We start from the raw sequence: 24353 nt of genomic DNA, 5'->3' as shown, positions 1-24353 counted from the left end.
GCTGTGGCAAAGTGAAGTAAAAGTCCTTTGAATTCCCCCATGCTGAGCTACTTTGCCACCCGCAGAAAGATATGAATACATGCGTATGTGTCAGAGAAGGAAGATCTTGTTACTGTCCTCTGATAGATGTGTGTGTGTGTATATATATATACATATATATATGTAGTGTTAGTAATGATTAATGGGACAGAAGAAAGACACAGTATAGGGTGTTTTCATTATGAATGAAGGCCATTAATAAGGTCTCTTCAGAGCCTTCTCTTCTGCAGTCTGAACAACCTAGACTGTCTCAGCCTGTCTTCATAAGGAGAGGTACTCCAGCCCCCTGATCATCCTAGTGCCCTCCTCTGGACCCACTCTTAAAAGATCAGTGTCCTTATTGTCCTTATGGCACCTTATGCTGGGGGCCCAGAGCTGAACAGAAAACAGCAAATTGCTAGCAAACGGAAATATAATGCTGAATATTTACTGTCAAAGTACTTCTCAATTTTTTTCCAGTTAATTCTGAAGGTCATAAGAAATGCATTTTCAGCTGTTTCATCTCTTTTTTTTTTCTCTTTAATGCTTATCTCATACTGTAGATCTGATCAGTGGTTTGCAAATAACATACCAAGAATTTATTTCTGTTGATCTTTATTTCATTTTTTATTTCTTTTAAACAAAGGGACCCCCTGGTCTGCCAGGTATGAAGGTAAGTGTTCTTTAACTCTTACGTCTAAGTACTAACTAGGCATGAGTGTGCAGTGTGATCTGGCAAAAGTGAGCTGCTTGCTTTTGTTACAAGACTATATACATCCTCTGGAATCTGAAGTGAAATTCTGTAAAAAATGTGTTGCTTCTAGGTCTTTCCAGTGCAACTAACTAGGAATTCTGCACTAGGTTGACTGCAAACTGTTTTCTGAAACTTGTTCTCTTGGGATTGTGAGGGACAGCATCTGTTCTAAGAGGCATCAAGTTAATAGAATGTCTACCTACATCTAAATGCTCCAGTAGTCTGTGTGAGGGTTCAGAAGTGCAACTAGAGTAACAGTAACTAGTGCAACAGTAACTTAGGTATCCAGTAAAGGGAATAGTGCAACATTTTACATTCCTTTCAGAAATGTGCTTCCCTACTGTTTAGGTTATTTATGTAAATGACTTCTCTTCCCCTGGGGGCATGTAGTCTCTCAATCTGATTTTGGACCTTTGAGGATTCCTTTTAAGTTTGGTGGAAGGGGATTATGTTGTTGTTGTTTGCTTGGGTTTTTGGTTTGTTTTTTTGTTTTTTTGTTTGTTTGTTTTTTGTTACTGTATGCATGGCCTACTTGAGCATGAGCCAAAATGTTAGTTTGGGTTCACATCTATTTAAAAGGAAGCTTGTCCCCCCCAACGGAGTTATTCCATTAAACTCCTGAGAGGACAGCATAATGCATTGGTACTGGGAAATGATGACTATTAAACTGCACTGTTTTTCTCAGCCCCCTCCATCCCAGTCATTGTGCAGGTATTAGAATGCTAGCTGGTCACAACATTTACATGGAAAACAAAGATGTGAGTTGGAATCAGTAATCAATACTTTACTTTAGACCATGAAATGTGACTGTTACAGTAGCATACACAGCATTAGTCTCATGAAGTGGGACACTGGAAAAAGCTGAAAGCCTTTTTTTCCATTGTGTTATAAAAGTTTTCTGTACCTGAAGCTAGAATGTCTCTTTTCTGAAGCATTTGTATTTCAATCCCCTATGGTCTTTTGGAATTTAGATCAATGCTGATACATTTGTACACACATAAAGATAACCCTTAACAGTTGGTAGTTTAGCCATTTAAATAATTCTCCAAATATGCAATGATGTATCTCATTAAAAGAGGTATTTCTTGGAGAAACTAGTGCTTAAATTTTAAGCTGGAATATAACATAACTTTGATCCTCTCATAGTTTTAAGAGTCATTTTTTTCATCCTTTGGAGTCAGAATGGTGATAAAGATTTGTGGAATATGCTAATAATTAAAAGCCAGCTGGTTTTCTTCTAGGGTGAAGCAGGTGAAATAATTACATCCTTGCTACCGGGACAGAAGGGTGACCAAGGATTTCCAGGTCTTCCAGGGATACCTGTAAGTTGAATAAAATACTGTTAGACTGTGGTCTAACAGAGATATAAAAGGAAGAGTATTCCAATTACAGCACAGTTGGAACATTTGATGCTAGGGAATCCCTATGTGTATGTGAACGGGCAAGGCTTATAATTATTGTATCTCTAGTTTACGCTGTGATGAAGGTTTCAAAACTGCTTCCACATCACTCTTAATAGGGCGTCCACAGAGAGAAATCTCCTACTCAGGAAAGCAGTGTCAAGCAGATGATAGTATTCACAGTTATTGACTTGCTTCACTATTTCCCCTTTCTGTTACCACTTCCCAGATATTCTCTGTATTAATTCTGGAGCTCCTTTTCCTTCTTTATTCTGAGGTAAAGCGAGTAACAATCTGCACTTCTAGGCTGCAGCCACTATTTTCACTCAGGGGAGTGAGGCTAATGTCTCAGCTGTTCTCCTCATGTTGCATCTCCTGAGCAGTGTTTCTGTTCTCCCAGCAGTCTTCTGTGAAAACAGCTAGTGACTCCAGGCCCTGTGTTTCCCCTCTGAACCATTCATTAATTAATAGGAAGAACAAGGGACACAGAACATGAGTCAATCGGTTTGTACTGGACAGAAGCCAGAAACTCCCATTTCCTGGTACAGAAAGGCAAACCTCAGGCTATTCTGACCAGACTGAGCCTGTTAGCATTTCTGTTCCTCTGATCTGTGCTTTCCTATTGTCTGTTTCTGGATGGGAGGAATCACAAATACAAAGTGTTTTGTTGTTCTTTCTCAGTGCATTCAAGAGAAAGAAAGAACAAAAGTAGTTCAAAACAAACAAAAAAGTATTCCTTTATCCAAGCCAAAGAGATGTACTGGTGTAGAGAGCAGAACAGTCTTGGCACTTAGGCCTTTCATCTAGAACCAGTTGGTAAGTTAGTGGTCAGTTCCTTTGATTTGACACCTGAAGGATGCCAGCTGTGCATTTGGTGTTTTTTATTGTTGTTTTTACCTTGAAGGTCTCTCATTTGTCCTGTTGCTGTTGTTTGTTTGTTTGTTTGTTTTTCCATAAGAAGCGTCTCTCTGATAGCTTCCTCCATTTTTTTCAACAGGGTCCACCTGGTTCTACAGGAATACCAGGTCCAGTTGGTCCTCCAGGGCCCCCAGGTTTGACAGTAAGTTTCTTAGCCTGTTACCCATAAGATGTTAAAAAAGGCAGTTGCTGCTTTTTTTCCATGTCCTCAGAGGCAGGTTGGCAAAATGCAGAGGTTACCTTAGTCATAACTTGATATGAAGACAGTAGCAGTCATTCACTTGGTTCGCCCTAGAACTGCTATTGTGCACATTTAAATGTGATGCCTTTGAAACATTCAGCCTGTTCAGAGAGCTCTTTTTACTTGAAGTTAGCCTGAATCTTTCTGCAGTCTGTATTGGTGTTAAACCTAAGAGTTAAAATTTAGCTTATTTAGGCTGTATTTTTAAGACTTTAATGAACATCTCACTTAAAGGAAGAGCTCATATCTTATGTATCTGTGAAGTTTAGTACTAAAAAGATCCTTTTTTCACAAGACGACAAGCAAAATGCTTGGAAGAGTAACCTTTGTTTTCATTTTTTTTATTAGGGACCTCCTGGTCCACCAGGACTGCCAGGACCTAAGGTATTTTCTGTCTCTTATTGATGGTGGTTGGAGTTGTTTCATTTTTCTTTCTGTTCATTTGTGAATTCTAAGAACTGACAATATTTACTTCTTGTAGGGTAACATGGGCTTGAATTTCCAAGGACCTAAAGGTGAAAAAGTGAGTAGGTGATGAAAATGATCATATGTTTACTTTTGAGTTTCAAAATCCTTGCCATTTTGGGATTTACTACCTCTATCAAACTGCCATCTTCTTGCACATTAGGGTGAACAAGGTCTTCAAGGACCTCCAGGGCCACCAGGACAAATTGGAGAACAGAAGAGACCAAATGACATTGAGTTTCAGAAAGGAGATCAGGTAAATGGGAAATTATGTCCATCTCTAATCAGTGTCTGATCATTGAAGTCTGTATACGCTCACGTTCTACTGACTGTACAGAGCTTCTGTTATTTTTCTTAAAGCACAGAATGTTTTGGCCCTAAGTGGTTTTCCTTTAATAGAAGGCATGCCAGTGGCAGTAGCTCAGTTGCTCCTCTTACTGAAGTAACTAGTCCTCCAAAAGATACTGTCTCAAAGAAAACTTATAGTGATGGTAGATGCAGTTAAAATGTTCCCTTGGAACACCCAGACTGAGACTTCCAAAACTGTAGGGATTATGATTCCCACTAATTAACCAGTTTAGTCATCCATTGTGAAGAAGTCTTTTAAAAGTTTTAGCTTAAATTCTTTTTTTCTTTTTTCTTTTTTTTTTCTTTTTTTTTCTTTTTTTTTTTTTTTTTAATTTTTTTTTTCCCCTTAGTGATACTGCAAGATCTTTCTTGCTTGTGGTATGAAAAAGCTCTTTTCCTTTTGCTGGACTCTCAAAAGTAATATCAAGCCATACTGTAGCAGTAAGCTCAGATTCTTGGTTTGATTTATATGGGTTCTTTCCCACTACAAATGCCAAAAAGTCATTGCCCTACATCTTGATTAAAATCATTTGTTACCCGTCATTTCTGAAGAACATTAGGCACTACCAAGCCATTTCCTAGAGTTATCAACTGAAACACATTTTCAGTGTTCAGTCATCCTAAATGGACTAATATTATTATTTACTGCACTGTAGTTGAAATAAATATTCAGGTGATTTTATTAGGGTCAGAGCTATTTTCTCTGTCATCAGAGATATCTGAAGAACTAATTCTACTGAAGTGCAGGTATATAAATGTACAAAATCCAAGCATTCTAGATACCTGCCTTACAAAGCACTTGCCTTTGACCAACACTAACAATGATTTTGAGGTTTAAAGGTTCTTTTATGTTTCAACATAAGTTATAGTTGATACAACAAAATCAGTAAAAAACATTCTACATTACATGTGGTTTTTCTTGTAAAGTATATACAAGATTCTGCTGTGTATCTCCACCGTCATCTCTGGTGATGATCAACTGTAAAAAGCTTTTTAAAAGTTGGGAGTCCACCAAGAAGGGGAGAACAACAACAAGAAAATGCACAGAAAGCTTTTGTGGATTAAATAGTCTGAAGTGTTTAGTCTAAATTATTGTTACAAAGGTGTGACAAAATAAAATAGAAACCCTCAGTTTTTCATATGGAAATTCTGTGACAATTTTCAATATTGATCCTAGTGGCCTCACAGTTTCAGTAATTACAAGCAACAACAACTGTTCTTCGTGTAATTTCAGCCAGATTTTGCATTTGTTCCTCTTTTTTGTTTTTGTCTTCATCTTCTGTCCTTCCTTCATCCTTCTTTACATCCTTCCTTTATTTTGTAGCAGCTGTAGACCACCAGAACAACAGCTGCAGTACTCAGTGTAGTCAGCTGTATCCTAGTGGAGCAAATCATCTAAAGAAACAGGATGAACAATTAATAAAAGTTATCATTTCACTTGAAAGATCTGCACAAGTGAAGAATTGATGTGGCCTCTTACTGTTAACAGCTGGAGATCTAAATGATAGTAAAAATGTGTGTGTGTGCATATACGTATATATGTATGTATAAATAGGTATATATTTATATATATTTTAAAAATGGAGACACTATGGAATAATAGGGCTTTAATCCTCTTTTTCTTCTTCCCATGTTTGACAGGGTATTCCAGGTGATCCAGGCCCACCAGGACTTCCTGGGCCACAAGGCCCTCCTGTGAGTAGACCTATTCTAGTTCTTTCTCAATGCATCTCTTCAGAAACTGTAAATTAATCTGCTCAAGCTTATGGGCTCAATTTAAGATTGTGTTTATATATTCAGGGTCTTCCCGGTGGCATAAAAGGTGAAAAAGGTGAGCAAGGAGAACCAGGCAAAAGAGTAAGTAGTCTATTTAACCAAACATTTATTTTTCCAGTCAGTGTTATCTTTGAGAATAAAGCAAATGTTGAAATCAGGTGAGGCCTTCAGCCTCTGGGTAAGAAAGTGGGGTGTTTTTTTTTGTTTGATTTTGTTTTTTTTATTCTGTAATCTGGTAAAGAAGTCTGTGACCCATCTGGTTCACAGCAGTGCTTCTATCTGTGGATCTATCAGGACTTTTTTGTAGAATTGTCTACATGTAGAACTTAGTTTTAGGCACAAGAAAACCTGATTTTAATGGTGTTATCTGGTTAGACATGGAAGGCTACCTCAGAGTTCTTAGGCTACTTGGCTGAAGCAGCAGTTTTCTGTTTCCTTTTAGAGAAGGCCTTCATTCAGTTACTCATTTGCTAAGTTTCCTGAGCAGCGTGAGGTTGCTGTATTTTTAGGATGGTCTGTGTAAGCTCATTCTTAGTGTATTTATTTGTGAGATAAGTTACTAAAAGAAGTCTCTGAACACTGCATTAGAACCAAAAGTCCACTTATCACATCTCAAGTAATGACTTCTGATTGTGTATTAACTGGAGAGGGGGCAAGTCAGACTAGCTGCATCCAGAGACAGTATTAATCATTTCATTTCTGTCTAGACTCTGTCCATCCTGAAATTGAAATTTACTTTAATATCACAGCTCAGAAAAGCTGAGGAAGATCATGAAGGTGTTAAGAAGTAGGATGAGAATAACGTGAGTTGGACTAGTAAAGAAAAGATAAGCTGCTACAAGCTCAAAGCATTCTGTATTTTCACTTTCATAGCTACTGAACTTACAGTTGCATCAACATAATGGGCCCCTTTGAAAACTAGGACACAGATCTTACCCAGGTTAATCAGACAGTATTATGAACACTGCTTGGAAACAAGCTGGTAATAGGTTTTTCAGTGTCCATAGGGATTAAAGACTGTGGAAGGTAAATCTTTGGTATTCTAGATAAAATTCTTTTTAGTTGCTGAGATTTATAGGCGGGCTTTGGTTTGCCTTCTTATACGCACGTGAGAAATGAAGCAGATTTACAGAGCCAAAGCTCTTGTTCTGTTTTGAACTGCATTTTCCAAGTTGCTTCTCTCTGCAAAAATAATTGGGAACCACATAGATTTGCAAAGATCTAAAGGGATAGAAATCCTGAAGGGATATAGAAGATGACTTTTTGCTAAAAGCTTATTTACCAACATTTTTGTTCTTCTTACTCTGAATGAATGTTGCTTATTCAACATGCAGTTTTGCTGTTAAGTGACTATAAAATTGTATTTTAGCATTATTCTATGACTAAAACTCATTTCAATTGAATTCATTTTTGAGAATCAGAATCACTAATATTCAAGACTTCACAGATCATGGTATATTCTGGTGCATGCATCTGTCTGGTCTTGTTATCAACTTCTTACTGATTAAGAGTTGATCATGTCACTATAGTGAAACTTCATCAGTAGTGTAGTTAAGTTCCATCAGGCGTCTCATTCTGTAATGCTAACAACAGACTTGTGTTTGACTCACCCAATGGATGGTTTGGGGTAAAAAGGAGCTTGCACTACTTTCACTGCAGCAATAGCATATCCGTTTAGCAAAAATCACTTTTTTTTAGAAATCACTTCTCTGAGCAGAATTCGGCTTCTTGTTTTGATAGTTTTCTTCAGAAAATTGCATTTAGCTCAAGGGGGAGTTAAAATTTAAACATAAAAATGTTTGGTTTTAGTTTGACTGGTCACAGTGTACTGATTTCCTAATTCAATGTAGTGTCTAGGAAGTTAAGGTCTGTTTTCCAAGCAAAGAGTTTCTCTAATGTTAAGGGGGTTTATTAAATGCAGAGAATCAGTAATAGTTAATTGAATACCATTTTATTCTGGGCTTGCTCACCCTTTGTTGGGTTGGTTTTTGTGTTTTTTTTTGTTTTGTTTTGTTTTTTTGAGACTTGTATTTTTGTGCTCTCATTTTCAAGAAGAAAACCTCGCTGAAAATAACTGGGTTGATAGTTCTTTAGTATCTCTGAGCTGTATGTCATAAGAACTGCACTCTGGAGAGTTTGGTTTTCTGAAAAACAGGTAGTCAGTAAATTATTTCCACAAGATTTCTTCACCGCTGAATCATTTTATTTCAATGCATGTTTATGTTTTTGAAGGGAAAGCCGGGCAAAGATGGAGAACCTGGTCAGCCTGGTAGGGATGTGAGTACTTCATGCATTTTTAATCTCACCAGACTCCTTAAGTTTTTTTTTCTGATATGGAGAAGGTCTAAGTGTGATTATTTTTCTTTTCTTGAAGGGTTTACCTGGTGGACCTGGGGTAAATGGTGTTCCAGGAAGAGATGGTGAAAAGGTGTGCCAAGTTATTTGTCATTGTTTCTATAGTAGTTTGAAAACCTCCCATCACTGAGTTCAGTTCTGACTGAGCAGTAATTGCATTGCCTGTGCTGTTAAAACATTGAGTAATATTTGCTATTATCTTGCATAATAACATGCAGTAAAAAATGCTTTTAATTTCACTGGTAGGGTGAAAAAGGTGACACTGGTCCTCCTGGTCCTCCTGGAAGTGTAAGTTGGTGATCTTTTCTTTCTGCATTTGGTTGACTGTGTTAGCTCATCATAGCTCTGGGGTGACAGTGAGTTTGCATGTCCAGGTATAAACAAAAACTGACAGAACCAGCAAAAATTTCTTATGCTTGCTAACAGAAACAATTATATCCCTCTTTCTTAATAGATCCTGTGCTCTGGGATTTACTAGCTTACAAAAACAAGGCTAGACTATAACCTCAAAATAGCAGAAACTGAGAGAGTTTCACTGAAGTTTATTCTGTGTTCTGGCAGTAAAGATGCTTTCTGTGGGGAGAACTTTTTACTGAAATTTTACTACGTAATTCATTGAAGTGGGAAGAATACACTGTCATTGGAATTAAGTTCAAAGGACATTGATCTTTTTTTCCCCTTACATCTCTTTATCTATCCAATGAATCTTTTCTTGTCTTAGTAATTGACTTCTTTTTTACATAAATGTGAAACAATTACAGGTCATTACAAGACCAGGCATTGATGCAACAGTGGGACCAAAAGGTAGCAAAGGATTGCCAGGACTCCCAGGAGCCAAAGGGGAGCGTGGATTCTCTGGTAGGCCAGGCCCACCTGGCTTGCCAGGTTCTCCAGGTAGGACTGCAAGCATAAAAACAATTTTTATATTAAAATGTATGAATGGATGTTTAATTTTGTGGTCTTTTTACTCTCCTTTTGACAGATAGACTAATCAGAAAGTGAAAGCAAAACTACTTAGAGCTATCTTTAAATGCTCTTAAGTTGTGGAGTTAATATGAGGAATTCTGAACCTGCTGTGGTGAACAAAAAGTGCTAATCATCAAGGCTATCAAACAGATACTAGCTTTATGATCTTGGGGTTAATTTATGTCATATTGCTTACCTGTAACATACACTATCTATTGCATTATACAGGGAAAGTGTTGTTTACTGGAAGTCTGGTACCCAGCCATTAAATCTAGTCCTTTTTATTGACTGACCAGTCCTAAAGAAAGAGGTGATCTGAGTCTACTACAGTGGAAATGCATAGTGACTCCTGTACTTATCTTACATATGCACAGAATATAGCTGTAGTGTTGCAGCATGTAGATGTTCTTCTTTATATCAGCCCTACTTCCACGTTTTGTTTTTTCTTCATAGAAGTTTGCACAGTTATTGAATCCTGGGTCAATTTTTCAAACAAAGATGTCTGAAAAATGCAAAATATGTGTGTGTCAAACAGTGCACATCAACATGTAGATTTTCTTTCCATGAAAAAAAATGTTACAGTGTTACTTGTATTTGCAGGAAAGATATAGCTTTACCTGTAGCATGTTATTCATCTCATATCGATGTCATCTTTATAAAAAGGGTACTTCTAAACATTTTATTAGCTTAAACCTTTTGAGTTCTAAGGAAACAAAGTTCTTCCCATCTTAGGGATCACTACTGTTGGACCTCCTGGCCCACCTGGCTTACCTGGTGAGAGAGGGCAGAAGGGAGATCCAGGTTTACCTGGTGTTTCCATTCCTGGACAACCAGGGCTTGATGGACCACAGGGACCTCCAGGACCACCAGGTCCTCCAGGACCACCCGCACCATCTGTTCCTCCTGGTAAGTGTTTACCATATAGATAGCAAAAAGACTGAACAGTTTTGGCATTCATTCATTGTTTTTTTGTTGTTAACTTTTCCTCCAAATATGTAATTTACCAGCAGCTGAAACCCATGAGATTCCAAGCTATTCGTATACATCCTCCCAAGCCACTCACATCTCAAATGGACATTTGTAGGAGAGTACTAGCTGATGTAGTCTAGGTGACTACAGAATTTGGGAGTTCAGCAGTGTATGTTGAAGTCTGGCTTTCTTATGTTACTTTCTAACTCAAGTGAGCCCTGCCTTTACTGATTTGTGAGATTCAACTAGACTGGAGGAGGAAAAATCAGACTTGAAGGACCTTTGTGCTAACTTAGACAGTAGTGATAGTCCTCCAGGGCCAGACAGATTCCGGCCCAACTGTATAACATCAAGTATTTTTTCCCAACTGATGTTAAATCTTTTTAAGTCCAACTAGTGAAAATCACATTAAAATTTCCACATAGAGCAGGAGGTAACCACTTTAATGCTTTCTTAAATAAGCTTAACTTTCATGATATCATCTAATAAATGCTTGGAGGGGTTATGACACTGGGAGAGTCAGAATTCCAGTGTAATTTGATAATTATTCCAGTGGACACTTGGGATGAAAGCTTTTGGGAAAAAAGAGCTAGGCAACGGGAAATGGAATTGAGAACTGGAATGCTGATGGAAAGGGGTGAACACTGTTCAAAGAGGAATCCAGCATCTAAATGGCATCTTGAATCTCCTCAAACTGATTACATTTCATACACATGCTTCTATGGTATGAAGCTAAATATAATATAGAGGTGGACATGTACAGGCTGTGGGAAAGGGGTTTTGCAGGAAACTGATGACTGTACTGTAGTATCAACAGATTGTTTTCTTTTGAATTTAGTTTACATTAATGAGTTGTAGCAGTCCTGTATATACATACAAATACTGGGAAGTATTTTTTTTTTAAATTATTTTATTTTTTAAGCAGAATATATGTATTCTAATACAGTTTGATCATGAAATCCTTCCTGCTTCTTCTCAGGTGAAGGGTTATGTGAGCGGGGTCCGCCAGGTCCTCCAGGAATTCCAGGACAACAAGGCTTTGCTGGAGAGAGAGGCCAGAAAGGTGCAGAGTCATGGCTATATTTTGCTTTTTTCTGTCTCTTTTTGTTAAAGCTTGTTAAACAATATAAAGCTTGCATTAAATAAGGGTAAACAGTGCCTCTTCCTGGCAGGGTTGGCTGTAGATGTTTCATGTTACTGTGTAAGAAGTCTATTTTGTTAGGGCTTAAGATAGCCTCTCTAGGCGTGAGAGCACAGGAATCTCCAAGTGACTGAGGGTGTAACCACTTTGCATGTGAGCCTAGCATGGGTAATCATTAATGTAAAATGTAGTTTTGGATTTTAAAGTACCTTCCAGATAGATAGAATCTCAAAATATTTATAACAGTTGCCACATCTTTAATGTGTATCCTTGTCTCCAAAAAGACAACCTTGCAATGAGGATGCTGATATAGGTAAGTGAGAATTTTTTCCTGGCTCAACCATGGACATCTTAGATGACTTTCAGCATCTCACTTAATTTTGCACTCCATTCATACATTGTAAGGATCAATTAATTAACCTTGATGAAATCTTTAGATAATACAGTGGTGAATGTCATAGAATGGTCTGTACATGAATGAAATTTCTAAACTTTGTGGAAAAAATACTTTTTCTTTAATTAGATATATGTTTAGTGCATTGTTGAGTCTACCAAACATTCCCAGTATTGATGTTACCCTCTTGGATCTTAATTGAAGATAAGGATTTTGGTATATGTGTTTTAGAATTTTAGGTTGAAGTGTCACGAATGTACTGTAGAAGGTGACTAATTTCCAAGAAAAAAGTTCCGTTTTATTCTTGGCTTTTTTTGTAAGCTTTTGTTTATTTATTTAATTCATACTACACTATCCTAAATATGTTCCAACCATACACATTACATGTATGATTCTTGGTGACCAAAAAGCTTCATTTTGGCCTTCATCAGGGAAGCTTTCTGATATTTAAGTTATCAAATCATTACACCAAATTGTCATTTTAGGCCTGATGTTACAGATTGGTATAAAGAATTTTTAGTATTTTCTGAGATCTGATGCTCAAGTATTCTTTTCTAATGCAACTCTTTGTAGGTGATCAAGGAGACACATGCTTCAATTGTATAGGAACAGGAATATCTGGGCCTCCAGGTGAGAGAGGACCACCGGGACCTCCAGGTAGTCCAGGTAAGGTTGTAGTCTTCATTATTTTGCAAAATATTTTCCACTGTGCCCCCTTCAGATTTGAGTATTTGTGTATTGTGTTCAAATTCAGATGCACAATCTCAGATATATAGGTGGCTTGTGTCCACCTACTTGTTGTCTTGCCCAGCTAGATACTGTTTGAAGGGAACAGGCTGCATATTTGTAAAATAAGCACTCATTTTTGAAAATCTAGTGTTTCAAAAATAATAATTTTCTGATCAAAGATAAGGCTTACAAGCATTCCGTCTCTTGAAGGTATAGGGTTTGCAGTAGATTTAGCTGAAAGAGAAAAAAGAATCTGCTACTTGCTGTTTCTGAAGAGATGGAGCTTTTTAAGTGGAACATTTTTATGGCCAAGTAAAATCAAGCTCTCATTTAATAAACCTTGCCTGATTTTAAACAGCTTAGTCTATTATCTTGTGCAAACAGCATGTTTTGTATTTACAGCTTCTATATTTTAATGTTTTTGGTTTTTTTTTTAATCTTTTCTTGCACTACTCAGGTTCTCCTGGTTTTCCTGGGCCAAAAGGTGAAAAGGGGCTTCCAGGATTAACTGGCCTTGTAGGGCCACCAGTAAGTGGCGCTGTTATGTTTTGCTGGGAAAACAGAACATCCCCTTTGTCTTATGTTTGGTAGATCTGTGTACAAATTCTTGTCTTATATGAATACTTTTTTGTGTGTGTCTTAGCTAGTTTGAATGCATGATTCCTATGTTGTGCCAACCTCAGTCAGGACGTGAAAGGACAAAGAAGTTGTTTATTTGTTTTCCCTCAGGGATTCCCAGGGCCACCAGGTGTGCCTGGGAGACCTGGTCCTAAAGGAGATCCCGGGGATGTCTTGGCTTCACCAAGGATGAAAGGTGACAAAGGAGACCCTGGCTTCCCTGGACCTCCAGGTCTTCCTGGAATAGATGGTACTCCTGGACGAGATGGACTGCCAGGTCTGCCTGGCCCTAAAGGGGAACCTGTGAGTTCCATTTTATGATGTCTTGATTGGACGCATGTTTTGAATGCATTTGGGATAGTGCAGATAAGAGGACTGACAAATGTAGGTTTTTCTTAATGTAATTAACTCAGTAATTATCTTTAGTAGATGCTAATCTAGTGATGATACACTGAGTAGTTCCTGCCGCCTGTCAGTGCCTCTTCTCTTGGGTCATATCAGTTCATCCTTTCCATCGTTCTCTGTATTTTACCTATATTCCATGAAGAATTAATTAGACAGGTTTAAACCTCACCTTTACCATGTTAATAAGATGCTGACAGCTAATGCCATGCAGGTTGGAAGGATGAAAATTGTCAAATAGTTTCAAAACAGAAGAAATTAAATACTTCACATGTTCCTCTTCTTTTATACTTCTGTTCCTATTTTCAGGGCAGTGTTGCATTCAAAGGAGAAATGGGAATTCCAGGTGACCCAGGAATACCAGGTCTTCCTGGAGACAAAGGACTTCCTGGACCTCCTGGTTTTGGTCCACAAGGTTCACCTGGTGAAAAAGGCATCCAGGGTGTATCAGGTCGTCCAGGGCCTCCTGGAGTTCCTGGTGAGTTAGACTCTGTGTGTTCTTGAACAAAAGCTGTAAGTTTTTATCCATGCGCTCTGGGTAGATCTAAGAGCACAATGCTGCGTTTAATCTTTTCTCAGAGGCATTGTGAGACCTAGCATTTGTACGCTCCCTTACTGAAGGTCACCACAGAATTGCAAACTCAGTTGAAATTTTTGGTTACTATAGGAATATGACTTTCCCTTCTACTCTGACCTCTAGAGAAGCTTCTACTTCTTAACTTGCTTTAGTAGAAATGAACTGTATCTTCCATCTGGCTTATGCTTAATTATGGTGTGACCACAACTGCTTTTAGAAACAAGGGTTTGCTTTTGTTACTGCATTGTCAGCTGCACAGATCCTAAGCAAGTTGTACTGAAGTTAGCTATGGAAAATACTATTCATTGATCTCTAAGGTCCCTTCCAACCCACACGAGACTATGATATGATGATACTATGATGTCACGGTACCTTGGAGGAAGCTGAAAAATGATCTTACAGAAAACTTCTACCTAAACAATGCTTCTAAGCCTATAACGGCTGTATGGAGCTCGGGGCCGGATAGCCCAATGGGTAAAGTCTTTGTGGTGTTTACGTTCTTTGTAAGCTTGGGATGTGGCTAGCAACTTTTCTTTCTACTCAAATAAATGCGGAGAAAAAAATTCCATTGACTGATACAAATTTCCTCTTTCTTGTCTCAGGTCCAAAAGGTGACCCTGGTCAGACTATTACAGAACCAGGAGTTCCTGGTCCTCCTGGTCCTCCAGGAAGAAATGGTGACCCAGGTCTTCCAGGTAAAGTATCAGCTTTACTAGTCTGTGGAATTCCAAGAGCAGTTTGTTTTCTTTGTGACTGATTCTTGATAACTAATTTGGCTTTCTTCTTTTTACAGGGGATCCTGGTCAGCCAGGTCAGCGTGGCTTATCAGGCATCCCAGGTGCAAAGGGAGAGCCAGGTATTCCTGGCATTGGACTTCCAGGTCCACCAGGCCCAAAAGGTGTGTTTGCAACCATGTTGCTGTACTTAACATCTGAAAGAGGAGACATTGAGGATTGTGCCTCTTCACTTATTCATAGTTAATTTGTATCTCTATAATCCTTTTATAGAGATCGTTTGGAATTTATACATCTTTAGACTTACAGCAATATCAGCAAAAAACCTGTTTGCTAGGCTCTCATTCCTCTGTTTGCTGTACTGCTACTTTGTGGTAGCTTACATTTTTCACTAATCCAAGGATGCAAAGCAAATGGAACAAGCTTTGAGAAATTGTGAAAGACTGAGCTATTGATAAATGATCTCCAAATGCTCTTTCAAGATTCTGTTGTTTCAGATGTGAACTGTTCATAGTTGTTTTTAGCACACACAGCAAGGCGAATGCCCTCCTCTGAGCAGAGTCTCTGAGGTCCTCTGTGGAAAAGACTGCATGCTCAAAGCAATCTCAGACAAAAGCGTACCTCCTGAGTATCCTTGAGCTAACACAGAACTACTTTTCAGAAATCACTTTTCAAGTTACTTGATCATTTTTGGACAAGATGTTCTGATGCTCTCTGATATCTTTTCCTCTGCTCACTAACCATTATGTCGTGTATAGGTTTCCCAGGGACTCCAGGCCCACCCGGAGCTCCAGGAACTCCAGGTCGCCCTGGCCTAGATGGACCTCCTGGACCACCTGGTTTCCCAGGCCAGAAGGTCTGTTCTTGGTTATGTAATATAAAGCTTTTTTATTGAATGTTCTTTTCCATCTGTGAAGTTGATAGGTAGAAAGGTTCTCAGCTCTCATTCTTAGCTTTTCATGGTGGGTCAGTCACATTCTCTGCTTGAAGCTTGAATGAGCGTAGACAAAAAGAAACTGAATTCTTGAGATGATGTGTGTTTTTTCTTTACTGCTCTCGCATTTCTCAGGAGAGGCTGAACTCAGAAACCTTCTTTTTAAAATCTGTTGATTTAAATTTGTCACAGGGGGATCGTGGATTTGGGGTTCCAGGACCACCTGGACCCCCAGGACCACCAGGCATAAAAGGAGTTCAAGGACCTAAAGGTGATCCTGGCTTCCCAGGAAACCCTGGTCTTCCAGGACGGGCGGGTTTTGATGGAACTCCAGGACCCAAAGGTATAGAGAAGCCTCCCCTTTTCTGTTCTCTTTTGAGCTTAAAAACTGTTAATGCAATAGGAATCTTATGGCAGTTACTTCAGAATCTAAATGGAAACTTGTATTCTCGAAAGGCAAGTAAGAAAGAGAGTAGGTACCAACTTGATCTGATCCATGTTTATTTTGTTTGCAAAAACAAGATTTCAGAAACAATATGCAGGCACTACTCTGCATCTGAAAGCAAAAATCTCTGAATTGATTTTACTACTTAACTAAGCAAGAATGTTCTTTCAGGTGACCCTGGACCAAGTGGACCACCAGGACTTCCAGGCCCACCAGGCATCCCTGGCATTGGAGGCCAAGGGCCACCCGGACCTCCAGGACCACCAGGTCCTGTTGGCCCACCAGGTAAAATGCATATGAATTGTATCCTCAGGTTATTTCTGACATACTTCAAGCAGGTATATGGAACATGCAAGGTCCCCCTGAACAGATAGATAAATAGATAAAGTAATTTCACATCTGTTGGCTTGTCTATCTTGCCAGTGAAGTGGGCAAAACTTGGTGCACAGTGATTTTTACTGGAATCAGAAGTATATTCAAACTTGCTGTTTTCATGATGCAGAGAGCTTAGTAGGTTGTAAAAAACCTACATTTTTTTCTCTGCCTCAGCACATTCTAGGAAATGTTGCTTACTGATTATGCAACATTTACTTACTGCCTCTGTAAAGGAGTTTTACAGTATTTATGCTCTGGGACAAGACAGAAGGTAGCACAATGTCAGTGTAGAGGACTGGGGTCACAGAAGGAGGAAAGCTGCCTTTAGATGCCTGTGTTGTGCTGTTATTATGTTGCTTTCAAATAGCAAGATGGTTCTTAAATTCCCAGACAGTTTCCTATCTTACCAATCTCTGTATTCCAAATTCACTGGGTGAGAGATATTTTTAAATTGGTTCTTTACATTATTATCTACAAATTTATGTGTTTGGAAAGAAAGTAAACTAACTAAATCCTCTATACAGTGCTAGTTATCCTCTGCTTAAATAGTGAGTGCAAAGTCAAGAGATTGAGGTTCTCCCTTATGCGATTAGGCACTTTTTATTACAGTGGAAGCTGAAGCACAGTTTAACTCAGTTAATGCACAGGAAGAAAGAACGAGTATTCTCATCTAACTTGTTCATTATTTTGTAGCAGAGTCCTGTGTTGACAAAAGCCTGTCCATGGGAAAGGTCATACACTTCCATTTGGCCATAAGTACACCTTGAAAACAACTTTAGAATTCCTCTTACAGAAACTTCTGAGTTTAGAGTGTTCTGATTCCTTCTCTCACATCTGTAAGGTCTGCAAGTTTCATAAGTCCTAATAGGTTTAAAGTAGATTAACAAAGTAAGATCTAAAGATAGTGATAATCAGAATGTCTATGTCTAAAGGGGATGTGATTGCACTTTGTCTAAAATGACTGCTGATTGATGAAGATATAAATTTGTTCTGTCTCCAAACACAAAGATACACATGCATGAATTCTACTCACAGAGCTTATTTAGAGAGGTTCCTTTATTCCTGCACTCAGTGTGTGGTTTTGATGTGCACCAACCCCTGATGTTGCAAGTGCATGACAGTCACCACAGTTAGAACATTCTCTGTTGATATGAACCTCAAGTACATTTTTTGACTATTTTCTCAGTTGGGAAAGGAATATATGGTTGTTGCACCAGCAGGTCTTAAATGCATTGAATGTTGAAGAGCTAGGGACAGAAAGAGGTCTGAACAAGGTGCACAGACCTGAGCTGTCAGATATGTCCTCTGCCTGGCTTACTGTGCTCAACACTACTTCTCCTGAACCTACAAATGCGCTTCAGGCTAAGCCAAAGCAGAAGGCAACTCAAGTATACATTGCTGGGGGGTGATGTTAGTATAGGTTTGCATGTTTTGTCCAATGCATGTTGTTTGCTCTCCCTGTAACATCTCTTCAGGTACTGGCCAGAATTTGATTTTGTGTGATCATGGTATTCTGCAAAATATCAGTTTTGATGAATCCAGAATTACTAGTGGGGCTGATGTACTACAGTGGTTATGTTCTTACTCTTCCTATTTGTACTGACCTATTACTGTGGCTTCTAATGGTGTGATTCCTCTGAAATCTAGTTGCATGGTTGATTCCCTATTTGAGAAATTCGTGCTATACCCTCTAGCAGTGCTATTTCTCTGTTTTGTGCCTTACATTCCTATACCTTGTCCCTTGTTTCATTGTCTTCCAAGTCTGTCTTGATTCTTTTACTTGATGCAGTGTTAGGGTAATGTTTTTGGGGCCCTGTTTTACAGGCGGTTTGGAAGATTTTCCTTTCTCTGCACCATCCTTTCTTCAAACAGTTTGCAATAACTCACCATGTTTTGGATGGTTTTGGTTTTTTTATTTGAATGTGTAGCAGATTAGTCCAGAATTTATTTCATTGTTTGTATTATTCTAATTATGACGTGCTCAGACTTTTGAGAACTAGAAATCTGATTTGTATTTATATTTGCAAAGTATCTTTACCATCCTGGATACTGAGTTTGTTGTATTACTAGGTTAAAAGTTACTTTGTCAGTTTTGGTCATCTTTTTTTATGTCCAGCTTACTGATAGAACATGCACAATCCCTATCTGTCCTCTGGTATTGTTTTTTGTCTGCAAAGTAAGCAATTCCAGGCACATGACATAGTTTAATACAGTGGTAAGCAACCGCCAATAGAGAGCATGCTTATAATTAACAAATGGATGTCTGCAGCCTACACAATCAAGGAAACATGATCTGCCTTTTTAGCATGAAATATGCACATCACAACATCGTTCTTAAGCTTGCTCCTGCAGCTGAGGGGGGTCCCTGTCTGGTTGGAGTAATACTGCGTTGTATTAGTGAGCTTTTGGCATGACGTTTTCATCATCTCAGTACTCTATGTGAGGGCATGTAAAGTGCAGTAAACCATCGTGGCAAGTGTAAGGATGTAAATTTAAAAAATGAAACAGTGGAAAAAAACACAGAATCAGATATTGAGTGTTTTGATTTGTGTTTGTTTGTTTTTTCCTGTATTTGTTATAAAGTAGAAGTATCTTTTGAAAATCCCTATTTGAAGGGATTTGCTAGATACAAAAACTGTCAGATAGGATGCGGTCTGATGTTCAAAAGGTGCCTGCCCAAGCCAGTATCTAGTAAGACAGTTTCAGGTAAGAGTTCAAATACATCATGTTCCTCTCAGGTGTGAAGAGAAGGATAGACATGGAGACTGGGGACAATGCAGTTTTTTAAACAATGTCATCAGTATTTGAAAATGCCTCACATTGTTTCTTGTTTCTGCATATGGTATTGGCTACACTTTGAGCAAGACCCCCAGATTTCCTTTCAGTCTGGGTTCTTTTAACCATGTTAGTGTTGTATTCTTTGTACTTAGATCTGTTTGGGATTTTGTTTGCTTTATTTTTATTTCCCCTCTAACTTGTATGTGCTTCATTTTGTTTCCTAACTTAATGACTATTAACAACTCCTTACTGCTACCTGTCTCAACTTCCTGATGAGCTTTAACTCATTGGCTTATAGAACCTCAGAGTCCCCAGATACTGTGGTTTCTTTACCAAAGCTTATTCTTAGCTTTGGATTTAAGAACAGACGATTTTTGCCTTTCAAGAGTATGTACCATCTCTGATACAGAGCACTGGAGGGAAACAAACTGTCTGCTTGCTTCAGCAGTGCCTCAAGCTCAGAATTGTTAGCATTAAACAGTGTTGAACATAGTCCGACAATTCATATTTTTCACTCAGAGAAATGTAATGCAGTGCACAATTTTGCTATCCTTCAAAAATATTCACCTATTTTCTTAGAATGTTATAAAATGGAGTCATTAATGGAAATATACCTCTGAGAACCTCTTTATGATAATGATAAAATACAAACCAATCTAATCAATCTCAAATATTCATTTTATTAATCAGAATTAAGTGGTTATTGAAGAAAGGTGTTCCTTTCCATAAATATTTGCTACAGTTTGTTAAAATTTTAGTAATATATCTCTTCAGGAAAGTCTTCAGGGAAGTAAGGCCTTTAGTGCCTGGAAGTCATTAAAAATATGTGGCTTTAAAAGAATTTGTGGGTTTTCACCAGTGCTGAGAATGTATTTTGGATAAAACTTGTCTGTTGCTCCAGTTCAATGCCCAGAGATGCACAGATCTCAGCCTTGCCTTGTGTTTTTGCTAAAAGATTGTATCTTAATATTGTCTTAGGGTTGCAGGGTGTACCAGGAGAGAAAGGAGATCCAGGTCCTCCAGGCTTCGATGTTCCTGGTCCTCCAGGTGACCAAGGAACCCCAGGATATCCAGGTCCCCCTGGCCTACCGGGCCCTCAGGGTTCACCAGGACCACCTGGCCGGGATGGAATACCTGGATTTCCAGGTAAGTTCACATTTTTTACCTATGGACAAAGGCCAAACTGTAGTTACAGGTGGATATTTTTTTCTGCTTGGCTTAGGGAGCCTCAGTGTTTATCCTATTTGTTTAAAGTTGGATACATGTTAAGTATTACATTTCATAGTGTTATTGCATTAAACTCCTTCTCACCACTTCACTCTTCCCTTTAGCATGATACAGTATTCTCCATGTTATTCTTCTATAGCTTTCAAAAGTGAAAATAATCATTTTCATTATAAAAACTTTCTAGTTTCTTTTCCAGTACTGCTGCAATTTAGGGTTTGTGTGTGTGTGTTTTTAAGGAAGTAATTTAGAATGCTGGATCCAGAAATCCCAAGTTTTGAGGGTTTCTGTTTCTGCATGGGGGGGCACATAAAAGTTTTTTAAAGCAGTGTACTTGTAATGGTCTTCTTGGCTTTCAGTACATTTGAGTTTACTTTCCAGCAAGTATTTTTTTGAAACCATAGAAATGAACTTATTGGAGTTCTAAATATGCACTGTACTGAACAATGCACTGCAAATTTTCTTCCTAGGACTTAACTGTGGAAAAACTGGTAACATTTTCAAGTGTTCTTCTATTCAATGAAGAATCAAGTGTTTGTGATTTCCATAAAACATAGTTCAGGCTTTATATGCATGTGCTCATTAATACCATAAAGATATGGGCAAGTTAATGTTAGGTACTGATGAGTTTTGGCTTCTTATTTGGAATGACAATGGTGATTCAATATGTTTAGGTGCCAAAGGTGAGATGGGCGTCATGGGAGCACCTGGGCCTCCAGGGCCTCCAGGGACTCCTGGAAGAAGTGGCCTTCCTGGCTTGAAAGGTACTGTTTGTTTTATCCTACCATGAAGAGAATGCAGAATACAGCTTTCCATGTCCTGTGTGGAAAGTGATTTTGTAATGCTAATGTCGCAAATTAATTACTAGAGTCCATGTGTGTTATCTTGACAGTTCTGATGTTCATAACTGCTTTCCAGTTTTAAGCCGTAGCATTGTCAGTCTTCTTTAATTGTTGTCATGAAATGTTACCTACTTTTAAAATGCTATCCTTGGATTGATGGGACCCAAGTAGGGCTCTCTCAGTGTGAGTCATACAGACAGCTGTTTCCTCTGAGCTGAGAGACTGCCTTCTTACACAGCACAGACATCCCCTGTGCAGCCCATTTACTCAGATTTGTTTCAGTTGCTGTAGAGAACTTTTCATAATCTGACTGATCATTCAATGAATTCAAACTTTGTATGTTAACCTATGTAAGAAAAGGAAATATATTAGCTGACCTCATGGATTGTGTTGTTTTCTTTTGTTGCCTTTACCTACTACAGGTAACAATGGATTGCCTGGCCCACCAGGGCCTCCTGGACCAGTAGGACAGAAAGGTGTCAAAGGTGAAGCAGGCCTCCCAGGTCCACCTGGAAAAGTTGATCCAAAACAGCTAGGAGCAAAAGGAGAAAAAGGCGAGCCGGGTATTCCAGGTATAGAATTGTGTTTGTGGATTCTGGGGAGGTGGCTTGGCCCCTGTAGATAATAGTGACCTTAGAATTCATTCTTTCTTACAAAAAAATTAAACTCAGAATAGGAAATTTGAGACAGGTTCTCTTATTTTAAGCTTTCTAATTAAAGGTGTTCTATGACAAAGGTACTGTATGCGGTTGGTGTGCAGTGTCATTGCTTATTAACTGTTACATTATTTGGTTTACTACTACACTGTTATAGCACTAAGGTGCTCTTACCAGGGTTAGGATTCAGTCTTCTGTTGTTATTCTTAAGCATGATGAGAAATAGTTGTCATGGCTGCTGTGCTAGCTGTATTGCTGCTGTCTCTCAGGCCCTTGGGATTTTGCTTTGTAGGATGGAATTGCACAGGTCATCTGCTCATGCGTCGCCTCCAAATTCTCCCTTTGGGTGTCTCTGTAAGCTTACCCTCAGCTCAGCAAAATGTCATCTCTGTGTGTCATCTCAAGAAGCTGGAAGCCTTGAAGGTTTTCTCAGTTCACTCCAGTCTGTTTTCTCTCTTGTTTGTTTGTGTTTCTGCTCCCCCTTTTTCACCCCCCACAAGTGTTCTGATGTCTCTGATGTCGTCTTTGAACTCAAATTTAGTCTTGAGAAGTGTAAAAATAGAGAGACCCTAGAGAGAACCGGAATGCCAGCCACTATGTGCTAATTTGTCTGTTGTATTAATTTCTGTGAAGCCTGGGTAAGCTCCTAAGACACTTCCTTTTGTACTTTTTTCTCTGTTAAGCGAGAGCTGTAGAAAGCAGACTGAAGTATGCCTGTATGGCAACACATGCTTACTGTATGGGATAGTAACCACATAGTAGTTGTAAAAACCTGCCAAAATACCTGCATTACTTATTATAACAGCTTAACTCTTAAGTGCTTTGAGTGTACTGATGTAATTAAACACATATAATCTGAATGAATATGGAGAGGTTAGCTTAGAGCCTGCTAATCCAGAAAGAGTCCCTTCTAGGTGAAGTGTACTGACATTAGTTGAAAAGTTAACTTTTTGTTCTACTTGCAGCATATTGTTTTCATTCTGTGGTCATTTAAAACTTTTCAGAAGCAATGTTTCTTTATCCTGTGATACTTCTCTTGGTCAGACATAGGGGGAATTATGTCTACTGAAGAAAAATCCCTATTTGGATTTTCATTCATACATGTGAACATCCTATACTTTAATATAAAAGCTAATATACAGTAATAATCCTAATGATAATAATTCAATGTATAATTTTTCTTTAAGGTGTTCCTGGTTTGTCAGGGCAGAAAGGTTATCAAGGTCTCCCAGGTGACCCAGGTCCACCAGGACTTAGTGGTCCACCAGGCGCACCAGGGTTGCCAGGTAAGTAAGCAAGACTTCAGGTGGATAGTTTTGTTATGTAAAATAATCGTGCGTTTTTATGTCATGGGATTGGGATGTTAATACAGGCATATCTAAGGAAAGCCTAAGGATTTACACTTTAAAACTGCTGCACAGTTTAGGGCTGTTGAAAATTATTATCCCAGCAAAGTGCTTTGAGCTTTTTCCTCTGAACAGAGCCAATAACACTTTTAAGTTAATTTCACTGAAGATGAGGACTGCCTTTGGGATGACTGGAGAAGTTCTAATTGCTTGAGTAACCAAAATGACAGCAGGATTTGCCATCAGGACTCGCTTTTTTGTTTTGTTTGTTTAAATCTTACATTATTTATTGTTATACTTGCTCTTTTCGGATGGCCAATTGAGTGTAATGTGAAAGCTGTCTGGATTTCACATCTTTGCTTTCAAGAATTCTGAGAATCAAGAAAACAAATTCTGTTTTGCTGCACTTCTTCCTACAGCTACAGCAAATTATCTGAAATCTGGGATCTTTGCTCACTGTCTGATGTAGGTCTTGCTCTAAATATCTTGTTGGGCTTTGGGAATATTTTAACCATCCAGGACTCATGCTAGTTAGAACACTGTAGGTCACATTTAACTTTCTAATAAAAGCTACTACGTATTGCAGATGAGAGAAAGATAATGTGTTCATTCTGCAGAGTTCACAAGAGACCAAGTCACAGTGGTACTTTCAGATAGCTACTAAATCTTAGGCTGAAATTTGACCCATTTAATCACACTAATCTCCAGAACAAAGAAGAAATTGTCCTAATCAGATCTTGGCAAAGAACTGTAGAAGTTTAAATTTTCTCTACAGATGGGGAAAAAGTTTGTACAAGAAGCTTGAATCATAGAGTCATAGAATTACTCAGGTTGAAAAAGACCTCAAAGATCATCAAGTCCAACCTCAGCCTAACCATAGTACCCTAACTCTAACAACCCTCTGCTAAACCATATCTCTGAGCACCGCATCCAAATGGCTCTTAAACA

At 38.5% G+C, this 24353-nt stretch overlaps 1 protein-coding gene across 4 annotated transcripts in view; it reads left to right on the top strand.

Annotated features, from left to right (window-relative positions):
• COL4A5 (collagen type IV alpha 5 chain) overlaps nt 1–24353 on the top strand; it is a 73184-nt gene that overhangs the window by 29611 nt on the left and 19220 nt on the right. For all 4 annotated transcript variants that reach the window (XM_015860476.1, XM_015860475.1, XM_015860474.1 and 1 more), the window contains exons 8-34: nt 665–691; nt 2014–2094; nt 3170–3232; nt 3680–3715; nt 3813–3854; nt 3960–4052; nt 5786–5839; nt 5945–6001; nt 8153–8197; nt 8295–8348; nt 8522–8563; nt 9037–9169; nt 9974–10147; nt 11190–11273; nt 12319–12411; nt 12932–13002; nt 13204–13395; nt 13804–13972; nt 14674–14766; nt 14865–14969; nt 15564–15661; nt 15932–16082; nt 16356–16469; nt 20316–20483; nt 21236–21325; nt 21826–21975; nt 23247–23345. In XM_015860476.1, the coding sequence (XP_015715962.1) occupies nt 665–691; nt 2014–2094; nt 3170–3232; nt 3680–3715; nt 3813–3854; nt 3960–4052; nt 5786–5839; nt 5945–6001; nt 8153–8197; nt 8295–8348; nt 8522–8563; nt 9037–9169; nt 9974–10147; nt 11190–11273; nt 12319–12411; nt 12932–13002; nt 13204–13395; nt 13804–13972; nt 14674–14766; nt 14865–14969; nt 15564–15661; nt 15932–16082; nt 16356–16469; nt 20316–20483; nt 21236–21325; nt 21826–21975; nt 23247–23345 (2578 nt within the window). The remainder of the gene's footprint in view (nt 1–664; nt 692–2013; nt 2095–3169; nt 3233–3679; nt 3716–3812; nt 3855–3959; nt 4053–5785; nt 5840–5944; nt 6002–8152; nt 8198–8294; nt 8349–8521; nt 8564–9036; nt 9170–9973; nt 10148–11189; nt 11274–12318; nt 12412–12931; nt 13003–13203; nt 13396–13803; nt 13973–14673; nt 14767–14864; nt 14970–15563; nt 15662–15931; nt 16083–16355; nt 16470–20315; nt 20484–21235; nt 21326–21825; nt 21976–23246; nt 23346–24353) is intronic.

This window comes from Coturnix japonica, chromosome 4 (genome assembly GCF_001577835.2).
Source record: "Coturnix japonica isolate 7356 chromosome 4, Coturnix japonica 2.1, whole genome shotgun sequence".
Classification (NCBI taxonomy): Eukaryota; Metazoa; Chordata; class Aves; order Galliformes; family Phasianidae; genus Coturnix; species Coturnix japonica.
This window is presented reverse-complemented; position numbering and strand designations above follow the sequence as displayed.